The sequence below is a fragment of the Heteronotia binoei genome, chromosome 16 (assembly GCF_032191835.1).
Source record: "Heteronotia binoei isolate CCM8104 ecotype False Entrance Well chromosome 16, APGP_CSIRO_Hbin_v1, whole genome shotgun sequence".
Taxonomy (NCBI): domain Eukaryota; kingdom Metazoa; phylum Chordata; class Lepidosauria; order Squamata; family Gekkonidae; genus Heteronotia; species Heteronotia binoei.
In genome coordinates, this window is record NC_083238.1 from 7,524,096 (window position 1) to 7,549,562 (window position 25,467).

At 42.2% G+C, this 25,467-nt stretch overlaps 1 protein-coding gene across 1 annotated transcript in view; it reads right to left on the reverse strand.

Moving 5' to 3' along the window:
- LRP1B (LDL receptor related protein 1B) overlaps positions 1 to 23,173 on the reverse strand; it is a 1,229,602-nt gene extending 1,206,429 nt beyond the window's left edge. Inside the window, exons 1-2 of the mRNA XM_060257450.1 lie at positions 23,152 to 23,173; positions 22,501 to 22,623 (exon numbers count right to left, since the gene is read on the reverse strand). Coding sequence (XP_060113433.1) covers positions 22,501 to 22,623; positions 23,152 to 23,173 — 145 coding nt within the window. The remainder of the gene's footprint in view (positions 1 to 22,500; positions 22,624 to 23,151) is intronic.
- Positions 23,174 to 25,467: the final 2,294 nt, after the last annotated feature.

The following is a 25,467-nucleotide window of genomic DNA, read 5'->3' on the forward strand; positions in this document are numbered from 1 at the left end:
CTTAAAGGTCAACAAAGGCAGCAAATATAGATTCTCCATTAGTTTTAATATATTTATTAACAAGGATTGATAGGATTAAACAATGATGTATGCATTTACAGTCAATTAGTTGTAATGGTTAAGTGCACAGATTCTTATGTGGGAGAACTGGATTTGATTCCCCACTCCTCCACATGCACCTGCTGAGTGATCTTGAGTCAGTCATAACTCTCATTGCTGTTCTGCTCAAGATCAATTCTGGAAGAGCTCTCTCAGTGCCACATACCTCACAGGGTGTCTGTTGTGGGGAAGGGAAAGGAAAGGAGACTGTAAGCCGCTCTGAGACTCTGGGTGAAGGGCAGGATCTAAATCAAATGTCTTCTCTTCTTCCATTCTGAGAGTCAAACTGCTCTTGCCAAATTATGCTGTATTCTTCCATCCTTGCTTTTAATTTATTCATTAAAAAGGCAGCATATATTTTGCTCAATATAGGAAGTAGGATAATTGGCTTATAATTGGAGGGGTCTATTCTTATCCCCTTCTTATAAATAGGAGTGATTAATGACAATTTTCAGCTTTCAGGAATTACTCCTGTTTGGTTGTGAATTAAAAGGTTAATAGTTCTGCTCACCATACTGGGTCTATCTTAAATAATGCAATCAATAGAAAGTAATATCCAGAACTCTTTACAATTTTCATTTGTTTAATTATAGCTAGAAGTTCCCTTGGGGATACTGAAGGCCAATCAGGTAACTGTGAGATATTGATACTGAAAGGAGAGGTAGAACCTCTCACACTATCTTTAAACAGATCTTCAAAGTAGCATTCCCAGGTAGACAATGGGATATCAGATGCTAAATTGTTGCCTCACTGAAAAGATCTAAAGATCTTGCCAAACAGCTTTCTTGTTTTGCTCTTGAAGTAATTTGAAAAACCTGGAGAGATGGGCTTTTTCATGTCCCCTCTTTTTTTCACCTAATTAAGGTTTTATAACAAAATTTCAAAAGAAGGAATAATCTTCTTCTTTCTAAAGTTCCAGACTTTCTCCATACAAGATGGTCTTTTTAAAGCTGAAACTTAAATTGTCAGTCAGGGTCAGACCAGCTATTTTTCACAGGTGTTCTGTGTGTCTTAATTGACTTTACTAAAGCAGAAGAGAGAAGCCCAACGAATTGATCTAACGTCTCATTAGAATTTTCCATACTGATTGAATTATAGAAGTTCATAATACTTTAGCTTCTTCAGACCCCAGTATTCTCTGGCTGTCCCTAGCCACCTGAGAATTCAACTTTTTACTAATTGTAACAATAGTAATTTAAATTCCTTTAAACTTGAAAGGGATGTCAGAAAAAAGTGAGAGCGGAAGTGGATAATGGTCATAAGTGAACAAGTACTCAATCGAGAATATCTTTACCAAATCTACATTATATTTTGAAATAATAAAATAATCCAGGGGTGGAATTCTAGCAGGAGCTTCTTTGCATATTAGGCCACACCTCCCTGATGTTGAAAGAGTTTTATTAGCTCTTGGAGAATTGGTCTAATATGCAAAGGAGCTCCTGCTAGAATTCCACCTGAAATAATCTATTATACTTACTCCTTTATTTGATCAATATGTAAACTCTCCATCCAAATTGACTAGAGGGACTTCATTTAAAATTCTAAAGCCACAGAATTTGACATCTTGATCCATGAATAGCATATACCAGAATCTTTAGAAATACATGAGTAGAAAGATCCAATACATTGGGTCCTTTGTTAGTCCATACTTTGGGTTTATTGGTGACTACTGTTGTTACCTATCCTTGCACTGAAGTTGCAGCTGCCTTTGGTGTGGGCCTTCTCACCACCTCCTGGGTGATTGGGAGGAGAGGACTTCTTAGAGTTGGGAAGAGGCCGTGCACCACCCAGCCACCATCCAACCTCCTCCGCAGCTCCCACCCCACCCTGCTGCCTGCTACCTGCACCCTTCCACCCCTCACAGGAAAGCTAGAGGGTGGCGAGGGCATGCGTGGTGGCATGGCAAGGCTCTGAGTGGCACAAAAATGCCCCATACCACCAGGCTACAATCGCAAAGGGATGGCAGCTGGGAAGCACAGAGCCTCTCTGCACCACTCAGAGCCTTGCTGTGCCACTGCATGTACCCTTCCCGCCCTCTGGCTTTGCCCATGGGGACACTGGGGGTGGGGGCCGGGGTTTGCCTAGGGTGCCAGATGCCCTAGGGCCACCCCTGCCTGAAGGGTTCTCTTAAGCCCAGCAGCATTCCAGCTGAACACCAGGCCAAGTTCAAAGGGTTTTCTCTAACTGATCAGTTCTAAAAAAATCATAATCCTCTCTTAGAACTGCAACGTTTGACAATCTGACTTTAGGGGTCAATGGAGTGGAGTGGACTGGTTCAGGTGAAACCCCTTTTGATTTAAGTTGGACAGTTGCTAGCAATGATGAAGGTTGAGTGTGAATTGTCAGTGGTACTTTTAAGATATCAGCTGAAGGGTCCACTATTTGATTTTCCGAAGACAAATGGCTCTCTTTATTGTATTTGCATTCCTCAACCTTGACAGTCATTGATAAATTGCTAGAAGATACTACTTGCTCATTCCTATTTACTTGATCCAACTGCAATAATTTAGTTTTGAGTAACACTAGTTTCAATACCAGGAATTCTTGCTCCACCTGTAGATATATGTTGGTAGATCTAATGAATTTCCATCTATGGCAATTAAATCCAAGGCTGTGGATAATCCCAGAAGGTTGGAACTAATGTATTTAATGAAACACTGATCTGAATTTTCCTGCTGAACGTGTGTTCCTAAAGCCAATATAGCATAAGAATAGTTTAAATTGGAGGCCTCTTTTGATCATCTTTAAAAAGCACAGGTAGAGAAAACTCCATATTTGGCAAGAAGCTCTTTAGCATCTAAGATTTGCCTAGGAAAACTGGCAGAAATACCCTTTCATGCGTTGAGGAACCAGGCTGTGATTAAGTTGAAACTAGATCAATTAATCTTATTGGCAAACCTAATGAATAGCTTAGATCAAAGGTGTTGAACTCATTTGCTACAAGGGCCAGATTGGACATTAATGTGATTTTGTCAGTATAACCAGAGATCCCTGGCACCACTCCCCCATGAGACAGCCGCTCTCTATGGCTGATGGCTTCTATGTGGTCCAAAGGGAGGGAGGCCTGGCCACTTAGTCACATGCTCAGTGGCAGGACTAGGCCCCAGATTTGTTTTATTTTTATTATTTTATTATTTATGTTGACTTGTATCCCGCTGTCCTCTACTCATGTAGGGCTCAGAGCATGTGTAAGTAAAACATACATCAGATCAAAACATTTCAATAAAAATCAGATTAAATCATTTCAGTAATCCCAACAATACAATTTCCATGAAGAAGATATTGGATTTATATCCCGCCCTCCACTCTGAATCTCAGAGTGGCTCACAATCTCCTTTATCTTCCTCCCCCACAACAGACACCCTGTGAGGTGGGTGAGGCTGAGAGGACTCTCACAGCATCTGGCCTTTCAAGGACAACCTCTGCCAAAGCTATGGCTGACCCAAGGCCATTCCAGCAGGTGCAAGTGGAGGAGTGGGGAATCAAACCCAGTTCTCCCAGATAAGAGTCCGCACACCAAACTGGCTCTCACCAAAGTGGCTCTCACTACACCAAACAGGCCCATAAATTTACTATACTACTGCCCCAGGGAGAGAGGGGGGGGGGGAGCAAGGGAATTCTCCTCACCTCATCCATATGCTTGATGGTACATTGCCATTTTATAGGCCCTTTTGAATTGCACCATTGTAAAAAAATGCTTCTACCAGCAATCGGCCGTGATTAAGCTATTTACTGCTTCATTTCTTCCCATTGAACAGGCTATCAGGGACCAGAATTTCCTTGAGTGATTGTTAATTGTGGCCTGCAGGAGGGTTTCCCAGCTTTTTCTGCTTATCCTTATAGAGTTGGTGTAAGACCTTTTTTTAAATTCAAAGTATTACAGTGGGAGATGCACTAAATTTGACTCCCTATAGTGACGGTAAATATCACATAGGTAAATCACCTGACACTCTTTATCAAACCAACCATGTGTAGAGGCTTCCCTGATGCCCCGTTGTTGCTTCGCATGCAATATCATGATCCCAGAAAGTTCATTTACAAACTTATCATATGACAAAATCCACTCTGATGGTGCGGTCTCCAGTAGAGCTACAAACCTATCTAGGGTTCTAGGGTCTAGGAGACTAGCAGTCATTTCTGCTGCCCTCTGTGTCCAAATGACCATGAGTAGATTAGATGACACACTACCGCTTTTCACACTCAAGAAACCACTCTTAGGGGGGATAGCAGAGCTAGCCATGGTCAATGGGAAATGGTCACTTTCAGTGCATCCAGAGATAGCAAATGTCTTCATCTCATCCCTCAGGGCCAGTAAAATTAACATGTAATCAATCACACTACAACCCCGGGGTGAGGCAAACATAAATTCAGCAGGGGAATCATACGGGTGCAATCCATTCAGGATAACAAGATTGAACCTCAGATCCAATTGGGCAAGGAAGACACCAGCCTCATGAAATGTTTGGTCTTTAGAGAGCCTCGGTTCAGAGAAGCGAATAGGAGTATCAAAATCGGAGTCAGAGTTGTAGTAAGAGTTTGGGGGAGAGGAGATGACGCAGCCGGTGCTGGTGAGATATCTGCAGTCTATCTTCTTTGATTGTCAGAAAAGGCTCTCCCCAGAAGCTGGTGAAGAATTTCTTGGAGGCTTGGAGCTGTTATGGTGGGTGGCTCCCAACAAAGATGCTGAAGGTATCTGTTCCAAGGTTTTTCTGAATTTTTAAAGTTTTAACAAGCACTTACCCAGCATAAGACAAGTTAATTTTATGTACTGTGATATTGGGCATCTGAAGTCCCCCTTTTATCTTTTCTCCTCTCTCCTCCACTTGACTTGGAGGAATAAGTAAACTGTCTGCGCAATTGCCAATAGAGAAGATTTTTACTGACTCTGAAACTCTCTGAACAGGTCTAAATAGGACTGATGGTTTCTACCTGATTTTTTTTTGGACTTCTACCCTGTTCAGTCCAGATGCAGTATTTTAAAACAGCCTAGTATCACATTTTTAAGTTTCAATCTGACCGGCAGCTCCTTAAGAAGAGAAAATTTATGGAATTGCACCAAATTCCACAGGGCCTGGATCTCAGTTGGGAGTGCATTCCACCAAGTTGGAGCCACCATTGAAAAGGCCCTGTTTCTGATTCGTTCTAGACCACAAAGGGCTTTGAAGGTTAACACCAGCACCTTGAACTTGATCTGGTACTAAATCTGGAGCCTGTGTGGAGCATCGGTTGGATATGGATATGCCGCTGTGTTCTGGACCCATTGAAGCTTCCAGGTCAGTCTCAAGGGCAGCCCTGTGTAGACTGAATTACAGTAATCTAACCTGGAGGTAACTATTGCATAGATCATTGTCAGGGCGATGGTCAGGGTGTTATGTGAAAGAAACTGTGGAAGAACACCCCCTCCCATGGGCCAAAGCAAGTCTGCTGCATGGGGAGGGCATGGATACAGTGGTGGCACTGTCCACCAGCAGGCCTTGAATCAGCAAGAGCTCACCGGAGAGCAGCTCCTGAATCTTTCTGATAGCCCCTCCTCATCCTCCCCACCCACCTAACTTGTCCACTGAATAGTAGGTACAGCTGCATAACAATCCCTGGATGAGTTCCACCACCTATAAAACGACCCCTGGCCACCAGAACGTCTGAGGAAACATCTCCAAAGCTGCAGGCCAAGCAGAGGGGGGTGCGACCTTGCCTTGAAACTCTGAGTTGGCATGCCTGCAGCTGCAGCAGCTACCAACTCACCAGTATCAGTCATAATCTATTCATACGAGTGGAGATGAGCTAGAGCAGGTATGTCCAACAGGTAGATCGCAATCTACCAGTAGATCGTGGAGGGGTCAGAAGTAGATCACCAGCCCCACTTGGTCTCAAGGTTTGCTGGAGAGGTGTTTGGGTTTTTTTGATGATTGTTTGGTGTGGTGGTATTTGATTATTGGTGCCAGTATGATGAATTCTTATTTTTACTTTTAGAACTGTAATTCTGTTTAGGATTGCACTAAAATCTACTGAATCATTACTGCCATAGTCTATGAATCGATATAATTAGAGGCCTTTGTTCTTGCTTTCCATGAAGAGTAAATTTCACTGGCAAACACAGAACAACAATGTTAGAGTGGCCTCATATGAATAAATTGAATTCTAAAAAGACATTGGAACTTTTTTTCTACATATCTTTAGGTGCCTAATCTGTTATTGAATAGTGATTTCTACAGTTATACATAAACGCATTGTAAAATCTTTTGTTCTGTATTATTTCCTGGTCCATACAAAACACCTTTTCACTGGCTAATACTACTTTGTGCTCTCTATCTAATAAAACATTTAAAACTGCAGCTACGTTTTTTCTTTTTTTCTAAAAAAAAAAAAATCACATTTCTTTGGGAAAGCCATCTGCTTGTGAATAACATTTCATCTCATCAGTAATTTTTAGAGGAAAAGCAGTCATTACACTTTAACACACCTCCAAGCACTGAATAAAGGATAACATCCAACTATTATTTAAATAGACTGCATTCTTTGCACTGCAACGTCTAAAGGCCAAACATGTCATTATTATAATAAGCGTATTTGTAACGGGGTTGTGCTGCAACTGAGGACCAAGGTGAAATGGCATTATCTTGAGCAAACCTCTCAACAGACCACTTTGCCACAAAATATTATTGTCATTTGTAAATCTGCCTGTTGCAAATATTGCAATTATCTGTTTGTGCCAGCAAAGTCAGAGCAGTCACTAGAAACAACTTTTCCATGCCCTTTTAAAATAGGTTTTAATTATACTCATTTTGTATAGTACAAACTATCAAATGGTGGAATGGCCTGCAGTACAAGGTCAGGAAGACTCTCACACTTCTGTTATTCTACAGGCTGTATAAAATGGAACTGCTCAAGATGGCATTTTTATGAAGTTGGGGAGGTCTCCACGCTTTGATTGTTGCAAAGAATGTTGGACAGAACTATTCAGGAGGGTATTTGTGAAGAAAGTCATAGTTAAGCAGATTAATGCTTATGGAGTTTAAGGCAGCCTTCATTGTGTATGTGGTTTTTTTTTTTTTTTAAAGTCCTCTAACTTTTATAATCCAACTTTATTACTTTTGTATGCAATATAACGTTTCAGTGCCTTGATCTTCAATCTGGCAATGCTGCTTTATTGTCTGTATCAGGGCATTCTCTTATTCAAGTTAGCTCTCTACATTGCCTTGTATTTACTGCATTGTTTTCAGTTGTAATCCACCTTGAGTCTCAAAAAGAAATGCAAGCAATAAACATAAATTAAAGGGCTTGTAGTTCAGAGACAACTCTTATATTTTACATGGGCTGATATACAAAACCCTGGAGAACCTGGCTCAATACAGTAGCAGGACTAGCGGCAGTCACACACTTCCTTTCTAGCAATACATCTCCTTGGTCATCTGAAGGAAAGCAGCATATCCCCTACATTAAGACCAGCAAAAAGTCGTATAAGGATTCAAGTGGAAAAGGAAAGGAAGTACAGAGAGAATGAAAGGCGCAGGAATCTTTGTTTCTGAAGCAGCACTCAAGTTTCACAAAGGGGCAGACAAGTCCTATAGAACCCCCCTTTATTCTCTCCTGGCCTGGCAGTTTAAGCTGGGATTAGAGGAGTAAGACTCCTTATGCAACCGTTTAACCAGATCAGCATGAACACCTGCTGCTGACTCAAAGGTTGCCAATTATCCACAGTCAGATTTGGAGAAAGCTAAACTGTCTCCAGTGCAATCCTAGAAGAAGTTACATCTTTCTAAGTCCATCGAAAGGGTTAACTCTGTTTAGGGTGGCACAATTAAAATTCCCTGACACTTTGTACATAGCAATAAAGATTCAGCAGATGTCCTCCTCCCAGTCAGTATAAACTAGTTTGTTTGTTTTTTAATAAAAAAGAAGGCTTGAGGTCAACACTACTAAGATGATTATTTAGACACAGCCAGACTACTTGTGTTCCAATCAATTTAGAATAAAGGAAACATAAAAGAGGAGCCAGGCAATCCCATTTAGATTAATTGGAATAAAATGTCTTGTGGAGGAAGAATTGATTGTTCAGTCATCAAAAACATTACAAAGGTTGCAACAAACAATTCCATTGGCTTCTAATGGCTTTCCAGGGTAAGGTTGCCAGACTGAGTATCCCAAGTTGATGGGGGATATAAGTCTATTATTCTGAGGGGGGGGGGAGGAAAAAAAGGCATATCTTCCATGCTGCATTTGGGCAAGCCTCCTCTGAGATCTGCACATGTATTAGATAGTTTTGTATGCAGCAGCTATAAGCCAGTGAAGTAGGGTTGCCAGGTGTGTTTTGGAAAATACCTGGGACTTTGGGCGTGGATCCAGGAGAGGGTGGAGTTTGGGGAGGGGAGGGGCCTCAGGATGATACAGTGCCACAGAGTCCACCCTTCAAAGCAGCCATTTTCTCCAGGGGAGCTGTTCTCTGCCAGCTGGAGATCAGTTGTAAAAGCGGGAGATCTCCAGTCCCCACCTGGAGGCTGGCAACCCTCCAAGCTTAAAGGTGGATTAAACTACTCTTTCTCTCTCACGCACCATTAGTGATAATGTAGTCCTCCCTCCACAATTAGAACATGACATCCCACATAGCACCTGGCAATGCTATTCTCAGAATCTAAGGGCCATATGAATATTTGAAGACGTTTCACAAAGATTTTCCAGATAATAGTTTTCTTAAGAAATGTTGTAGTCATCTGTGTCCTATAAAATGGTCTTAGGGTTTTTTTCCCCCATAGAAAAAGTCTTTTTACTTGGGTCTCCTAAGTGCTCCCCATCCAGGGCCGTAGCCAGGATTGGAAGGTTGGGGGGCCTATACATTTTGCAGGGGGCACTCAGCAGCCCCACCCCATAGCCTTCCCTCCCACTCCCTTCAAATAAAACTGCCCTACATGATTTGGGTGATGGGGAAGGGAGGGCAGCAGCTACTAGAGCACCGACTGAACTTGGAAGGCGCTGCAGAGGGAAACTGACAAGTATTTTTCCTTGGCTTTAAGGGGTGGGGGAAAACCCACCCCACCCCTTAAAGCCAAGGAAAAACAGCGATTCCCCTCTCCTTCACTGACTGAACTCGGCCCATGCTGCAGAGGGAAACTGACAAGTGTTTTTCCTTGGCTTTAAAGACTGCCCTCCCTTCCCTGCCACTCAAACAGCGCGAGCGGGCTGACGGGCAGCAGAAGCAGTCCCAGCCTTCCGTGCCAGCTAAAGGGCCCGTGGATCAGCTGATCGGCGGGTGCTTTAACTGGCTGGGGGATGCTTCTGCCACCCACCCCGCATAGGATTTGGGTGCCAGGGAAGGGAGGGTGGCGGGAAGGAGGCCCTGGGGGCTGGTGGGGGCCCAAAGTTAGGCGGCCTCATCCAGAAGCGGGGGGCTGTGCCCGCACAGGCCCCCTTGTAGCTGCAGGCCTGTCCCCATCTAGCACTACTCATCTGCAGTGATATTTCAGTCTCTGCAGCATGGAAGCATGAGGTATTGCCTAAGGACAGTGTTGCTAGAAATAGGCTTTAAAAAAACCCTGTCTGGGGCATGATGCAGAAATGTTGCTATCATTGCAGCTCAGAGGTGAGCACATGGCTTTCAAAGACAGAACAAAAGAAAAAATACACCGTGAGTGGTGGGGAATGAAATAAAGGGGGAACCTGTGAGGTCTTGTGTCATAATGCACCATCCAAGAGGTGTTCCAAACACTGCCTTGGCCCCTTTCCACACTCTAGAGGATGTGAAATGGTGCTTCTGAGTTGACGCTCAGACTGACTGTTTTCCAGGACTTGTGTTGAAAATTTCATTACCGGCTAACAATGATTACCTAGAAACTGTGGTGCTTGCTCAACCAACACCATCTAGCTGGTTCAGCCACAGCCCTGTTATTTCTCTTTTGTGTCGGTAGCTAGCATTACACTGTCAGGAAAAAAGAGGACTGAAGAATTGCTTGGTTTTTCCTCCACCACCATCCTTTTCTCAAAATCTCTGCTACAAGAATTTGTAAATGAGTTGAACAAAGGGGGAAAGCGGAAGGAAATAAACCATAACAGGAGCATAATAGAAAGAAGTCAAAATGGATAAAAGCCTGAAGAAGTAATTTATTTGAATGCATGCTTAATACTCTGGAGAAAAGCAAGAAAGGCAAGAATGGGTCTCTTTGGGGATAAAAAAAAACCCCCCTCCATGCACAGCCCTGCTTCCCTGCAATACTTCTCTCCAGTGTGATTAAGGTGCTGTAGTGCGAACCGATGTTCACAACATGAATTATGGTCCTGTGGGTAATTGATAGCTGAATCATAAAAAAAATTAAATTGCCCTGAGCAAGATAAACAAAAAAGACAACAGTACATCAGTTTAGATGTGAACATTTTTTCAAAAGATTTATTTACTCCTTCCTCTTTTTTAAGTTGTAGAAGTTTAAGTTGCTTCCTTCTGAATAGGCACACTTTTTAAAAAGCTAGCATAGAAAGTGCAATTTAGCTAGCAATTAATCCTTAATGTGATCTAATTATTCCTGACATTTGGGCATCAGGCACTATACTTCAGGGGCCATATTCTTCTCTGGCACTGTAGGTAGGAGTTTGCATTGAATTTAAGTAAGCGAACCGCTGCCATCAGCTTTCAGTTAAATTAACTTCCTCTCTACAAACCTGATCGGGAAACAAAAGAGGCATAAGATAATTAACCATGGCTAAAGTGGAAGAAAAGCTGACTTCCCCTGTGGCCATACATTGCTGGGGATGCAAAATAAGGTAGTCTAAATCCTTGCTTTCCAAATGCGCAGCTGCACATTTTATTCCCAAAGACAGATAAATTGTAGGGAATAAGCATACCTGATGAGTCACAGAGACCTGTATCTGCACAATTCTAGCCTTCATTCAGGGATCTACAATACTTCTCTGTGCAATACTTGCAATTTAGCAGTGGGGGAGGTCACCACCATAGTTCTCAATCTTATCAAAGAAAGCCACTGGGGAAAGGATGTTTTCAAACCTTGATTTATTTGTGATTGCAAAGTGGGTTTAACACTCCAGGGTGGAATTCAACTTCCTGAGGAAGGCCAGCAGAAAACTGATGCTTAAGCGTACCTGTGTGGATCATAACACATAACATATAACTAGGCATCTGCAGTGAAAATAATTTTAGCCCTTCACAGGGCAGCCAAATTGTATTTTATACAAATTCATAAAAGGAATATGAAGTACACTAATCCACTGGGAAGATATGGATTTGGTATGAGTGAACGTTTCTCATACAAAATGGAAATATGAAGGTAAATTCGAGCTTTAAGAAGCCAGCAGCATTTGCAATGCAAGTATTTTTGGCTCCTCGCCCAAAGGAACTGAAATAATCCTTGTTAATTAACTTTGTGGTTTTTGCACTTAAGCTCTAGATTCTGGTGACTTTCAACTTTTGACACCGAACAAGCTTGTACTATTATGGAATAGCTGATTAGATTTTCCAGCAATATTAAACATTTGGGGTGTGTGTGTGTTTTTTGGCGACAGCATCTGCAGCCAAAGTGTACCAGGTGGGGTTCCGGCTGGTACACTGATTCAGGCACCCACTCAAACTAGTTGGTTTTCAATGCAGATCTAACCAGAATTATGCTCTTCTAAATCAGCTGATTTTACTGGACTTATAAGGGGGTAACTTTGCTTAGCAACGCATTGTTTGATTGCTGAGGTATCTCACACACATTTCAGTTCACGAGTGAGCTACAGGTGGGACTTATTTTATGGTGATCATTCACTGAAAAACCCAAATACGTCAGGAAAACAAGTCAATCCTTTCCCAAGCGATGAATGGAAAACCAGCAAAACTTTAACAATCCATTATAAACCATGCAAATGTCCCCCCCTCGATGCAACAGGAGGAAGGCCAACAACATGGAGGGATGGTGGCTTAGTGGTAGAGCATCTGCTTGGGAAGCAAAAGGTCCCAGGTTCAATCCCCGGCATCTCCAAAAAAGGGTCCAGGCAAATAGGTGTGAAAAACCTCAGCTTGAGACCCTGGAGGGCCGCTGCCAGTCTGAGAAGACAATACTGACTTCGATGGACCAAGGGTCTGATTCAGTATAAGGCAGCTTCATATGTTCATATGTTCATAACATCATTGAAATCAGAAAGAAAAAATAAAGTCGCCCAGAAGCATAGAAGTGCACTGATCCATTTAGAGCAGTGGTTGAGAACGACTGTTTGTGAATTCTTTCCAGGCCGTGAAAGAACAGCCGCTGATGGCTTTGACCTCTGCGGACAAAGAGCAATGGAGTGTTTATTCTGAACATTAGAAGTGCTGGTTCAAACTCCCAGCCTCCCCCAACAAACTCATCATGAATTATAAAGCATTTCACAGTGCAATTGATTTATATATCTAAAAATTCACTTTTGTTTGTCATCGGCTGGTCTGCTAGGAATTCGTGACATGAGAACCTCTGCAACTTCAGGATGTGTCAGCAACAGCATATTGGTGCTTGTATAGCCTCCGTTAAGAAAGTGAAAAATGAATTTGACAGGGCAAAGCCTCATACTAGGCTCAGCAACAAGCAGTTCTGGAGACAGGGTGGCAGGTGGGGTAGACAATGGGTGTGATCAGATGAGCAGTTTGGCCCTCCAGAGCCACCCCTCTCCTCTGGATTAAATGGGCACGATCACATGCACACATCTCACCTCATACGAAAATGACTCCCATCCAGATTACGGTAAATAACCACTGGGAAATTTGGGTGGCTTCCCTGGTGAAGCACTGCCATAGGGGGTTTCCAGCCATCTGATCACCTTGGTCTGCCATGGAAATGCAGAAGCAGTGTGATTGCTCCTCTCTGTTTCTGGCACATCCTCTCCCCCCCCCCCCATGTGCACTTCAGTGCCTGCATAGAATGGCCAGGAGCACTTGTGCCTGGTTCTGTGCACACACGGTGGGAATTTGCAGAGTGGGGGGGACACCCAACCCAGCTGTGGGTCTGTGGTTACGATGCAGTAGCAATATGGATAAACAACCACGGGCTTGCAGCATTATGATGCTGGCTTATCAGCTGCTATCTCATTTACTCAAAGCAGGACAAAATCAAGTGGTTTTTTAAAAGCTGAGATCCTGCTGTGGCAACCTGCCCATCTGATCACACCCAATAGCTTCACAGATAGGAACCCTTGGACCCCATGTTGCAAATGTACCCAAGCTGCAGTGAAAGGCTGAGATAGAAGCAGCTGGGTGTTGGAAGAATAGACCAACAAAAATGACTGGCATAGAATATCTCATGAAGTCTAAGAAAAGAGGATGCCTGGCATGAAAGACAGAAAATGGAGACAAAGGCAGAGAGATCTTGAACAAAATGAGTGCACAGATGGCCTTTAGAAGACAGTACAATGTCAATGGAATAGTCCAATATATCATTGTTTCCCTATTAAACTCTTCACCCTTCTTCAACTCTGCTGCTTCGCATCTGCAGGTGCATATGGATGCAGGAAACAATGTTCCTATCAGGGCTTTTTTTTGTAGAAAAAGCCCAGCAAGAACTCATTTGCATATTAGGCCACACCCCTTGGTGCCAAGCCAGTCGGAAGTGCATTCTTGTCCATTTCTGCTAAAAAAAATGCCTGGTTCCTATCATTTGCTGCTATCCTAGACTATGGGTGTTTTTACACTGGCAGTTTGTGACTCTCTATCACTGCATTGGAAACTCACCTTTTACATTACCTAACATTCTCACAACTGTTTTGCATCGTTGCTGCCTGAAGCATCTACATTTGTTTTGGTGAGATGAATTCCAGTGGTGCTGCTACAATGTTTTTCTCGAACTAGTTTTGATCCAGTCATTTTTCTACAGGCGTTTCAAACTTGTATTGTAGAAGTTTTCATGCATTTTAAAAGACTCCTCCAAAAGCCACAAGGTGCAGTAATTTGCATGAGAACTGACAGCACTTGAAATTTTTACATATCATTGCTTGCCTCATATTGTAATTTAAATTTGTATTGTTTTTGCAGTGTTGACACCATTTCCAAGCTATCGTATACATTTAACTAAGCACTGGTATTCTGTCTGCCCCAAATTGAAATGCTTTCAGCAGGAAATATAGAAGTTTGGCTACGCAAAATGAGCAGAGCAAATCCACCAATGTAAAAGGAAAATAATTAAAGTGGAATGGTGGCAGGTGATTTGAAGACTCTAAAACTCTGGATCAAACTGAATGTAAAAACACCCTATGATTCCAAAAAGCAAGGATAGCTTATATATTTTGTCCAGCACAGTGGGGTTTTGTTGTTGTTTGTTTTGGAAAAGCAGGGATGAAAATATGTTAAAGGGAGATTTTATAACCACATATATAAAACACGCACACAAACATGCACACACCAAGTGTATGTATGTATGTATGTATGTATGCATGTGTAAACGCACACATACGGTTATCAGCTTTTGGTAGGAACTGGTTGTATCAAGGATACATACAGCCAGTGTGGTGTAGTAGTTAGGAACTACAACTGGGGAGACCTGGATTCAAATCCATGCTCAACTAGGAAGTTCACTAGATAATCTTCAGCCAGCTATGCTCCCTTAGTCTAGTACTTGTTACAAAACTGCTGTGAGAAAATGGAGGAGTACCCTGAGCTCCTTTTGGAAAGGGATGGATAAAAATGAGGTGAATCTGTTGTATATTTAATTACAATGGCAAAAAACAAAACACTGAGCCTATAACTGACCTTATAAATGGATCTGGAAAGCAATATTAACAGTTGGATAATATATAGAAAATTATTAAGAATATATGACACATGAAGGATCATGTATTGGTTATCATGTCTTTCCATTTTTGTATGCAGTAGAATTTGTCTAGCTGAAATTAAGTGCTTCGTTTTTGACAATGGCATATTGAGGGTACTCCTCAGCAAACTCATAAGAATCTGAATTTTGGATGATGCAGGTCTTCTTCTGAAGTAAAAATGGGAATTTAATTTAAGACCGACAAACTCTACTGAAGAAGAAAATGAGAAATCATTAACAATTGCAGATGGAAACACTGTATACTATAGTCTCAAACTAATACGAAGGGAGGATGTACACAAATTCTGTGAAGGGGAAGAGGCATCCAGTTTTTACATGTAGCAATGAGGCTGAAGTATTTTCTAGAAAGGCATGTTCTACATTTTGAAGATGAAACAAAGCAAAAACTAAACCCAAACCACAAACATTATTCTGAAGTTCTTTACATCTCCCTCATTCTGAATTATCTGACAGTATCTCCAAAGCAGGGTTCATTCCTGGAGCTCATTAGCATAACTCATTTGCATATGCCACACCCCCTGGATTTTTAGCTGCTCAGCCTTTAAGGTTCCTGATTTGATCTTCAGACTGGGTTCACCCCCCTTCTGTTGTTTACTTGAGATATGACTGGCAGGTCTACCTCCCAGCCACTGGTGGAGGATGGGGGGTGGGGATTGTTGCCAGATCCAGGTTGGGAAACTCCTGGAGATTTGAGAAGGAGTCTGGGAAGGACAGGGACCTCAGTGGGGTACCATACTATAGAGTTCACCCTCCAAAGCAATCATTTTCTCCAGGGTAACATCCATTTTCTTAAGGGGGACTGATCTTTGTAATCTAGAGATTAGATGTAATTCCAGAGGATCCCCAGGTCCCACCTGGAGCTGGTATTCCTAGTTGAGGCAAAACTGAAAATTCACCATATACTGCCACATGGTTGATCCTTTGAACATTTAATTAAAGATTTTTTTTAAGATAATATCTATGAAACTAAAAACACAACTGGAAAAACAGCATTATTTAACAACATGGAACCAACCTCCTGCTGAATTTTGTCCTCTTAGATGCTTAAACTGGCCAAGAAACACAGGTACATTTTAAAAACTTCTCCCCCCACAGTATATTCTAACAACAACAACCCTATGAGATCGGTTAGGCTAAGAGCTACAGGGCTAAGGGAAATTGTGCAGGAAACTCCATTAGATGGCTAGAAGTAAAGAGAAGAGAGAGAAGGACTCAAAAAGAGAATACATAGATTGGGAGAGGGAAAGAAAGAAACAAAGCAAACAGATGGAGGACAGAAGGAAGGGGGAGAAATGTGAGAGAGAGGGAGAAAGGGAGGAGGGGGGAAGAAGACATGGAAACCACCACCCCATCTGAAGTAGCCCTGGAGCAGCTGAGCCACAGCCAGACTCCAAATGGTTTGTGGAGGTGGAAGCCCACCCCCAGGACCATGTGGACTCCACTGGACCTGGCTCAGCCACTTGGAGCCACACCCACACCTGAAGAAGAGACCCTCAGTAACCTGGGAGCAGCTGAGCCACCATGGTCAGACTCCACACAGCATGTGGAGGTGGAAGCCTGCCCTCGGGACCATGTGGACCACTGGGCCTGGCTCAGCTGCTCAGAGCTGCACCCCCACACACCTGAAAAGGGGGCCTTCAGTAGTGTGGGAGTGGCCAAGCCACAATGGCAGCACTTCGCATGGCCTGCAGAGGCAGAAGCCTGCCCCCAGGACCATGTGGACTCTGCCAGGCCTGGCCACTTGGAGCCACACACCCCACCTGAAGACTCCCACTCACCTTCTACAAGAAGACCGGGAGCCATTTACTGTGGCTTTCTGGCTTTTGGCAGGAAGAGGCTGCAGCTGCATCCCCCCCCCTCCCACCTGGTCCTGGCCTGAATGAGGGCTGTTGGGAGCTGGGGACAGGGCTTGGCTGCCAGTCAACAGGGCCTCCTGGCTGCCTACCCACCCACCTCTTTGCTGTGGCTGTGTGTGAGATGGATGGATGTGAGTAATCATTGCACGGGGGAGGGTGCAGGGGGATTTAGAGCTCCCGGAGTGCTGCTCTGGAGAACTCTGCCTTAAAATGAAGCCTGTTCCAAAGCATTGGGATTTCCCCCACGATCCTTTTTGTTTACAAATTTTTCACAACGTGAATTTTGCTATAGTTTTCTGTTTATCTTACTCACATATATTTTATGTGTGTCTTTTCCTCTGCATTACTGATGCACACATGCACACCGATAGACCTCTGCAAAAAATAAAACTTGGTGCAGTTGTACCTACACTTGTGTTACAAAAATGTGGAATTATGTCAGTGCACAGGAACATTTGTGCACATCAGTAAAACACTGATTCAAAAGGGAAAAAAAATGATGTGATCATACATTCAATCATGTTTAAAATGTTTTATCAATGTATAGGTGTACATTAAAAGAAATTTAAGTTATAATATATTGTGCACAATCCAATGTTGGAATTAATTTTAGAAATTCTGCAACTTAAATCAGAATTGAAGAGTGGTAGAATACACTGCAGGAGTAAATTTCCAAACAGATTTATTTATTTATTTTTGTTAATTTGTATTCCGCCATTTCCCGCAAGCGGGCTCAGTGCGGATAACAACAAAAGTTAAAATAATTAAAACTGCAAGCTAAAATCATAAAATACAATAAAACAAATAGCATATAAATCACATCAGTCTATTAAGACTAAAAATAATCTTCGCTTAATTAAATTAAATTGAATTCAAGATAATATTGAGGAACAGTTATTGCCTTTAGAAAAAAAAGGAATGGAGTAAATTGGGTTGTGAGTTAACATGGAGCCCCATCTGCAGCACTGTGGTAGGGGGAGGGTAAACTGGAATGCAACCAGCCACTGCAGCCTGGCAGGATTAAAGGCGAGCTGCAGAGGCTTAAGAGGGGTGGGCAGCTGCATCGGTGGGAAATTTTGGCCCTCTTTTCAACAGATGGTCCAATGTTCATCTAAAAGTTAGGTTGGAGGGAGTGGCGAGGGGATAAGTCATCTGGGATTTTTAGGAACCAGGAATTACTACCCCTGCAACGTTTGGACACCTGGGAAGGCCTTTTGTGGGTGATTGGCAGAAGCCACTATGGGCATCTTCATGCCACACCATGACATCAGGGTCACAAAGGGTATGTAGGAGGATCTCAGAATGTGGCTAAGCTTCCTGTCAGACTACAATGGGGTTACATCTGGCAGCAACCATTGGTTCTAGAAAACAGCATTCAGATTTATTCTGGTGCTGCAGTGTTCTACAATGGCCACTGGTGTGCTCAGCAGGGGCTGGCGGAGTGGTTCAGCTCTGATATCCTGTGGGACCTCACATTCTTGGAGCTATTTCCCATAGTAATGGCCACCATCATATGGGGGAACCAATTCTGTAAAAGGAAAGTCAGATTTTGATGTGACAACCAGGTAGTGGTGTGGGTAGTGAACAAGCAGACATCACAGCCAGAAAGGGTGATGCTGCTGGTCCACAGACAGGTGCTGGTATGCCTTTCTGCTAACATAAAAATTTCAGTTCAGCATGTAGCAGGCATCAATAACAGCATCACTGATGCCTTGTCTCCCTTGCAGGAGGAGCAGTTCCACAGCCTGGCACCAACTGCATTCCAGACCCATTTGCCAAATAACTGTGGGAACTTAGGAAAGCACAATGATTCAGGGAATATGCCACTCCATCACCCCATCTACACTCAGTTGGCAGGGGAGACCACCTAGTGGTTGCCACCCTGGTATAATTCCACATGCCTGCCATTCTATGGTTTTACCCCTCCCCCCCAGCAGGCTGGTCATTGGCAACAATGGCACATTAACTGGTCCTCCTGCCAGCTGACGTGCCATTGTTGCCTCTGGGGGTTGGGGGTAAGACCATAGAATGGCAGGCATGTGGGATTATCAGTTGATGCTGGATCTGTATGCCAGTTCTGTGCCAATGCTACTTACCGCTGTAACTTACAAAGTTGTGGCCATTTTATTTCACATTTATCCAAATGTTATGTCTGTGTATGTTTTTTATTAGGACATGGAGGGGTAGACCGGGTCCTTAACCTAGCTGCACATCCCACCCCCTGATAGGTGCTGGGCCTGCAAGTCTCAGCTATTCTGACAAGTAATTCCTGCAACACCAGCTCTCAGCTGTCTGCTAAAATTCATCCAACCTGTTCTTCCACAGCCCTTCCAATGTTCTTGTAGCCCAAAAAGAACCTCCAAGTTCAGAAGCAATATATTTCTGAGTACCAGAAGCCAGAGACAAAAAAAAAATGAGAGAGCTTTCATTTCCATACTTTGTTTGTGTATCTCTTTGAGGCATAAGAACATAAGAGAAGCCATGTTGGATCAGGCCAACGGCCCATCCAGTCCAACACTCTGTGTCACACAGTGGCCCAAAAAATTATATATATAATTATATAATAGCCACTGGCTAATAGTGGCTAATAGCCACTGATGGACCTCTGCTCCATATTTTTATCTAACCCCCTCTTGAAGCTGGCTATGCTTGTAGCTGCCACCATCTCCTGTGGCAGTGAATTCCACATGTTCATCACCCTTTGGGTGAAGAAGTACTTCCTTTTATCCATTTTAACCCGACTGCTCAGCAATTGCATCGAATGTCCACGCGTTCTTGTATTGTGAGAAAGGGAGAAAAGTACTTCTTTCTCTACCTTCTCCATCCCATGCATAATCTTGGAAACCTCTATCATGTCACCCCGCACTTGACGTTTCTCCAAGCTAAAGAGCCCCAAGCATTTTAACCTTTCTTCATAGGGAAAGTGTTCCAACCCTTTAATCATTCTAGTTGCCCTCTTCTGGACTTTTTCCAATGCTATAATATCCTTTTTGAGATGTGGTGACCAGAACTGTACACCGTATTCCAAATGAGACCGCACCATCTATTTATACAGGGGCATTATGATACTGGCTGATTTGTTTTCAATTCCCTTCCTAATAATTCCCAGCATGGTGTTGGCCTTTTTTATTGCAATCACACACTGTCTTGACATTTTCAGTGAGTTATCTACCACGACCCCAAGATCTCTCTCTTGGTCAGTCTCTGCCAGCTCACACCCCATCAACTTGTATTTGTAGCTGGGATTCTTGGCCCCAATGTGCATTACTTTGCACTTGTCCACATTGAACCTCATCTGCCACGTTGACACCCACTCACCCAGCCTCAACAGATCCCTTTGGAGTGCCTCACGATCCTCTCTGGTTCTCACCACCCTGATCAATTTAGTGTCATCTGCAAACTTGGCCACTTGACTGCTTACTCCCAACTCCAAATCATTTATGAACAAGTTAAGAGCATGGGACCCAGTACTGAGCCCTGCGGCACCCCACTGCTTACAGTCCTCCACTGCGAAGATTGCCCATTTATACTCACTCTCTGCTTCCTATTAATTAGCCAGTTTTTGATCCACAAGAGGACCTCTCCTTTTACTCTATGACTCTCGAGCTTACTAAGGAGCCTTTGATGAGGAACTTCATCTAAAACTTTCTGGAACTCAAGGTAAACAACATCTATTGGGTTTCCTTTGTCCACATGTTTGTTCACCCCCTCAAAGAAATGTAACAGGTTAGTGAGGCAAGATCTTCCCTTACAGAACCCATGCTGAGTCTTCCTCAATAACTCGTGTTCATCAATGTGCCTGCTCATTCTGTCCTTGATAATGCTTTCTACCAACTTTCCCGGTATTGAAGTCAGACTGACTGACCTGTAATTTCCCAGATCTCCTTTTGAAGCCTTTTTAAAGATGGGGGTGACATTTGTACCTTCTAGTCTTCAGGAACGAAGGTAGATTTCAATGAAAGATTACATATTTTTGTCAGAAGATCCACAAGTTCAACTTGGAGTTCTTTCAGAACTCTTGGATGTATGCCATCCAGACCTGGTGACTTATTAGTTTTTAATTTGTCTCTCAGTTGTAGGTCCTCCTCTCTTGTCACCTCAATCTGACTCAGGTCTTTCAACACCCCTTCCAAAATAAGTGGTTCTGGAGTGGGTAAACATTTCTCATCTTCCACAGTGAAGACTGAGGCAAAAAATGCATTCAGCTTCACAGTCATTTCCCTATCCTCCTTCAGTAATCCTTTTACCCCTTGGTCATCCAAGGGCCCCACTGCCTCCCTGGCTGGTTTCCTGCTTATAATATATTTGAAGAATATATTTGAAGGCACTAGGCTGGCAACTGTTGGAAATGAATTTGGGGTAGATAGAGACTAAGACGATACCTCAAAATGCATTCGAGACAGATATGGCAACTAAGCCTGTCCTGTTCAATATAAATAGCATGAATTGTTGTATAAGTAGAGACTGTTTCCAAAATGTCCAGGAGTCAAACTGCAAACTGCACCTTGAATGTAGCCTACAAGCTTTCTTGCGACCACTGCAGTTACTACAAAACTGGCTGAATATGTTTGTGCTTGCGTACACAGCAGGGGATGAGTGATGCTATTCTAAATTAGATTTAAAAGAAGATCCACACAAAACCCATTCTAACAGTCAATCCAAAATTAAGCTTGACAAGAACCTTCTTGTAGTGCAAACAATGATAGCTCCCTTAAATGGCTCCCTCACTATTTATTTATTCCCATTTCTTTATTTCTATACTCTTTGTGTGAACACAGTAGGTACTTCCCAGTTTTAAGACCTTAAATTGCTTGCTGAAAGTAGCCCAGCGGAAACATTTCACTTGCTTGAAAACTGGTGACAGGAACTTTGACTCTTGAAAGCTCATACCCCCCCCCTCCAAAAAAAGAGTCTTGTTGCTCTCTAAGGTGCTAGTTTTACTGCAGATTAACAAGGCTACCCTCTGAAACGGTCATACAACTGGCAGGTCAACCAATCTAGATATTTATAATCCACCAATATCTCCTTGATCTGTTACAGGAAATTTGCTGTGCCAGCTTCTTGTTGACTTCCTCCTCCCCCAGCTGCCTCCACCCCAAACTCTTGCAATTTGCTCACTAGCCTATCTTACATACAATTACTGTCTTAGAGACACAGAACAGAAACCTTCATTTTGTTCTTCAATCAAGAAACAAGAGGATGTGTAGATGTAATATAATCTCATCAGTAGACTGAAATGATGGGAAGAAGCTTGGAGTGTTCTGCTCTGGTCTCCAATGGCTCTCGGCCACGGGGAAAAAATAAGCTTTTTTATGATGGTGATGATGATTAAACATGTTTTATTAAAGCCTTCTCTGACATTTTTCATACTTTGCTTCTGTCACCTATTACCCCTTTTTCATTTTCTCCTTTTCCATTTCCCATTGAGGTCTCTGCATTCCTCTTACTTTTGTTGCAAATGACATTTGATATACTATTAATTTTTTTTCTCCCTTTGTCTGCCTTTGCTCCTGCCCTCTGTAGCTAATCTACTAGGTCAGAAAGGAAATACGGAACATATGCTTGGATTATGCAGTTCATTATAAAGTGAGACATGAACAAAACACCTCTCCATTCTTTCAGCATATATTTCTACAATGAATGAAACCTGGTATACCATGAAAACTCACATGGGGACAATTTTTAAAAGAATCAGAACCCACCTTTTAAAACTGAACTTAACCATCAGAAATATTACAGTTCCAATTCAGAAACCAACTTTTTTTACTTACAGGTATCTACAGATTCATCTGAATCATCTGGACAATCAGGTTCTCCATCACAGAGCCAGTTCTGAGACACGCAGGTCACATGATCGTGGCAAAGAAATTCGCCTATGTCACACAGATGTTCTTCTGTAAATAAAAATGGTTAAAAATGAAATTATTAAGAGAGGGTTGAAAATAAAAATGGTAATGTGTCAACTTCATGAAAGTGCTGACAATTGGAGGGAAGATTATGGGGACGGGAAATACAAATTACTGTCACTCCTACAGCATAACATCAGCTCTGGCACAAGTTCGGAAGTAGCATTATTGCATCAGGGTGACATTTGAGGATTCCACCAGAACTAGAGTTTCAGTGGAATCTCAGAGAGGATCTCAGAAGTGGCATCATGCAATTGGGATAACAGCAATTCCCCCCACATTTTCCTCTCCCACTGCAATACAAAGGGGTAACTGTGGTTGGGAACTGTGAGCAGGATGTCTATAGCAGGGGGCCTGGTAGCCCTAGCTGGGAGCTACGCATAAGAAGGAAAAAAACATTTTTTAAAAAAATTCAACCCACATTAAATAGCAAACCAACACAACTAGCAAAAAGGCCAATTTCTACCTGATATACTTCTGCTTTATGTGTAGGGAGTTTTTATGTGGCTTTAATACTCAAAGTAGCATCTTTCATCATAGTTTGAAGTGGTACACAGTCCATTCTATCAGCACAGTACCTTCCTCTCTGTCCCATCTCTTTCTGCTGCACTTGAAAAGGCATGCTAAGAACTTTTCCTTTCAGCAAAGCCTTTATGTTTGGTTGCATGTGTGTGTGCCCAAGCATTTTGCTTGGATCCACTGAAATGTTTTCATAGACAAAAGAATTTCCACCTTTGAAGTGCGAAGCCTGATGAGCTCATGTTTCATCCCCATCTCCCTCCCAAAATGACCCCAGCATTTGGAAAGCGTTTTTGGACTGCAACAGGTGGGGGAAGTGAGAACGTCATGTCCCATGAGTGTAAATCCTTCCCCCTAAAGAAATGCTTTGATGATGAATCCAAGTCAACATTTTAACACTTGTTTAGTTAAATGGGTTTTAGTGGGATTATTCATATCTTTCTGTTGTTTTGAACATATTACATTATGGTTTAAGAGTTCTGTTTTATGTTGTTAAGAAAATAATAATTTTAGTCTTTTGTATATTTGTTGTAGCCGCAGTTAATACTCATAATATTGAGATGCTGGATAAAAGAACAATATGTGAGTAAGTAGTTTTCAAAAAATCATTCATCACATGCCATCAGTTCTACTTGCTATTATTTTCTTATTCGTCCATCTTAGCACAAAGTGATATGTTAATTTCCGCAATAATAAATTACTGTGCTATATGCTTACATGTAGTTTGCATGAATGGCTGATCAACTGACTGATCTTTGCATAAATTCTCTTTGCCACAGCATGTGATGTTCAGCCTTATAATTATTTTTCAAAGCCTTCTGGGATTTATTCCTTTGTTAGATGCGTTATACAGTGAAAGAGATTTTAAAACTTTTTTTAAAAAAAAAACCCTAAACAACAGAATAAGCTGTTGTGAAATCCATTGGGATTAATTGTCATCTCAGACAACAGTTATATATAGCACTGATGTAATCAGGGCATAGAACTGCCTCTGGTGTGCTTGCTAAAGCAGTCTCAGAGCTTTGAAGAAATTTTTTATTGTTCTATAACATTAGGGACAGTTATGTACTAAGCCTTTGGGATCGAGCAGTAGAAGCAGCTTGTTACAAACACCCTATTTATTTTATTTGTATGCACACATACTATTTTCAAGGTCAGCCTTTGAAAGTTTCAATGGTGGCTCATTCAAATGCATGGATTTCTGCATACAAGGTAGATCACTGTTTTGCATTATCAAGAATACTTAGTGTGATATTTTCTTGGCTCAGTAGAAGAGCTAAGTAATGTTTTGCATGCAAGCCCATATAATAAAGCAAACTAGACTGCTGGGCAGTGGAACCAAATGTTGTTTTAAACAATTTTGCCTTTATAACTACAATCAAACCACCCGCTAATTAAAATGCAGGGTTACAGATCCCACGGCAAAAATTGAGTTGAAAGGAGTTCAAGGTTTCTCTTTGGAGAACCACTTTTCAAAAGTATACCAGTAACCAGAACTAAGGGGAACTGTGCCCCAACACCTGAGTAAATGTTGCTTACTGTGCCTGGAGCCTCCATAGCACTAAAAAACTGCAGTAGCATGTTACATCTGAGAAAACCTTTACAGTAATATTAGTAGTATTATTCATCTTCAAAAAATTCCAGAGAGGAACTAGTTTGTAAGAGAAGTCAAACTGCCTTCTAATGCCCGTGACAAAGGTCAGTTAACTCAAAAGGGTCATCAATTTGTTCAAACTGTCAGGCTCTGTAATTCTAAAATATTACAAAGGTAGAATAATAACCATATGGACTCCTTCTGCTAACCCAAACCTCTTTGTTATACTGTAGTTAATGGGCATGTCAAAAGAAACAGCGAGTGATGTGTGAACTTTGTTGATGTTACCAAAGAACAAAAGAATGCAACCCTTGGAAGATAACACGGCCGCCAGGCATCTTCCCAGGGCAAGAAGATAAGCTGAAGCCCTTGTGTGAAAGTTTGCACCTTCACCCCTTGATGTTATGGGAATGGGGACTTTGTTTAGAAACTCTTTGATGTAGAATCTTTAAGAATAGTAACTGCCTTATGCCAGGCATTAGTCTCAACTTCTGTAACCAGCTATGAGTTTCCAATAAAGTATTACATTGTTTCAATGAATACTGCCTTGAGATTCCATCGCCTGACACAAACTACGTCTTGAAGCATTTCTACATTTCACCCAATCATCAGTTTTAGTGCAATCAGCGTACGACTTTGACTCAGATGTCAGGATGCAGACATATTTCCCAAAGGAGGACCTCTGTGGTGGGTATACTGTAGTTCCTCAAAATACAATA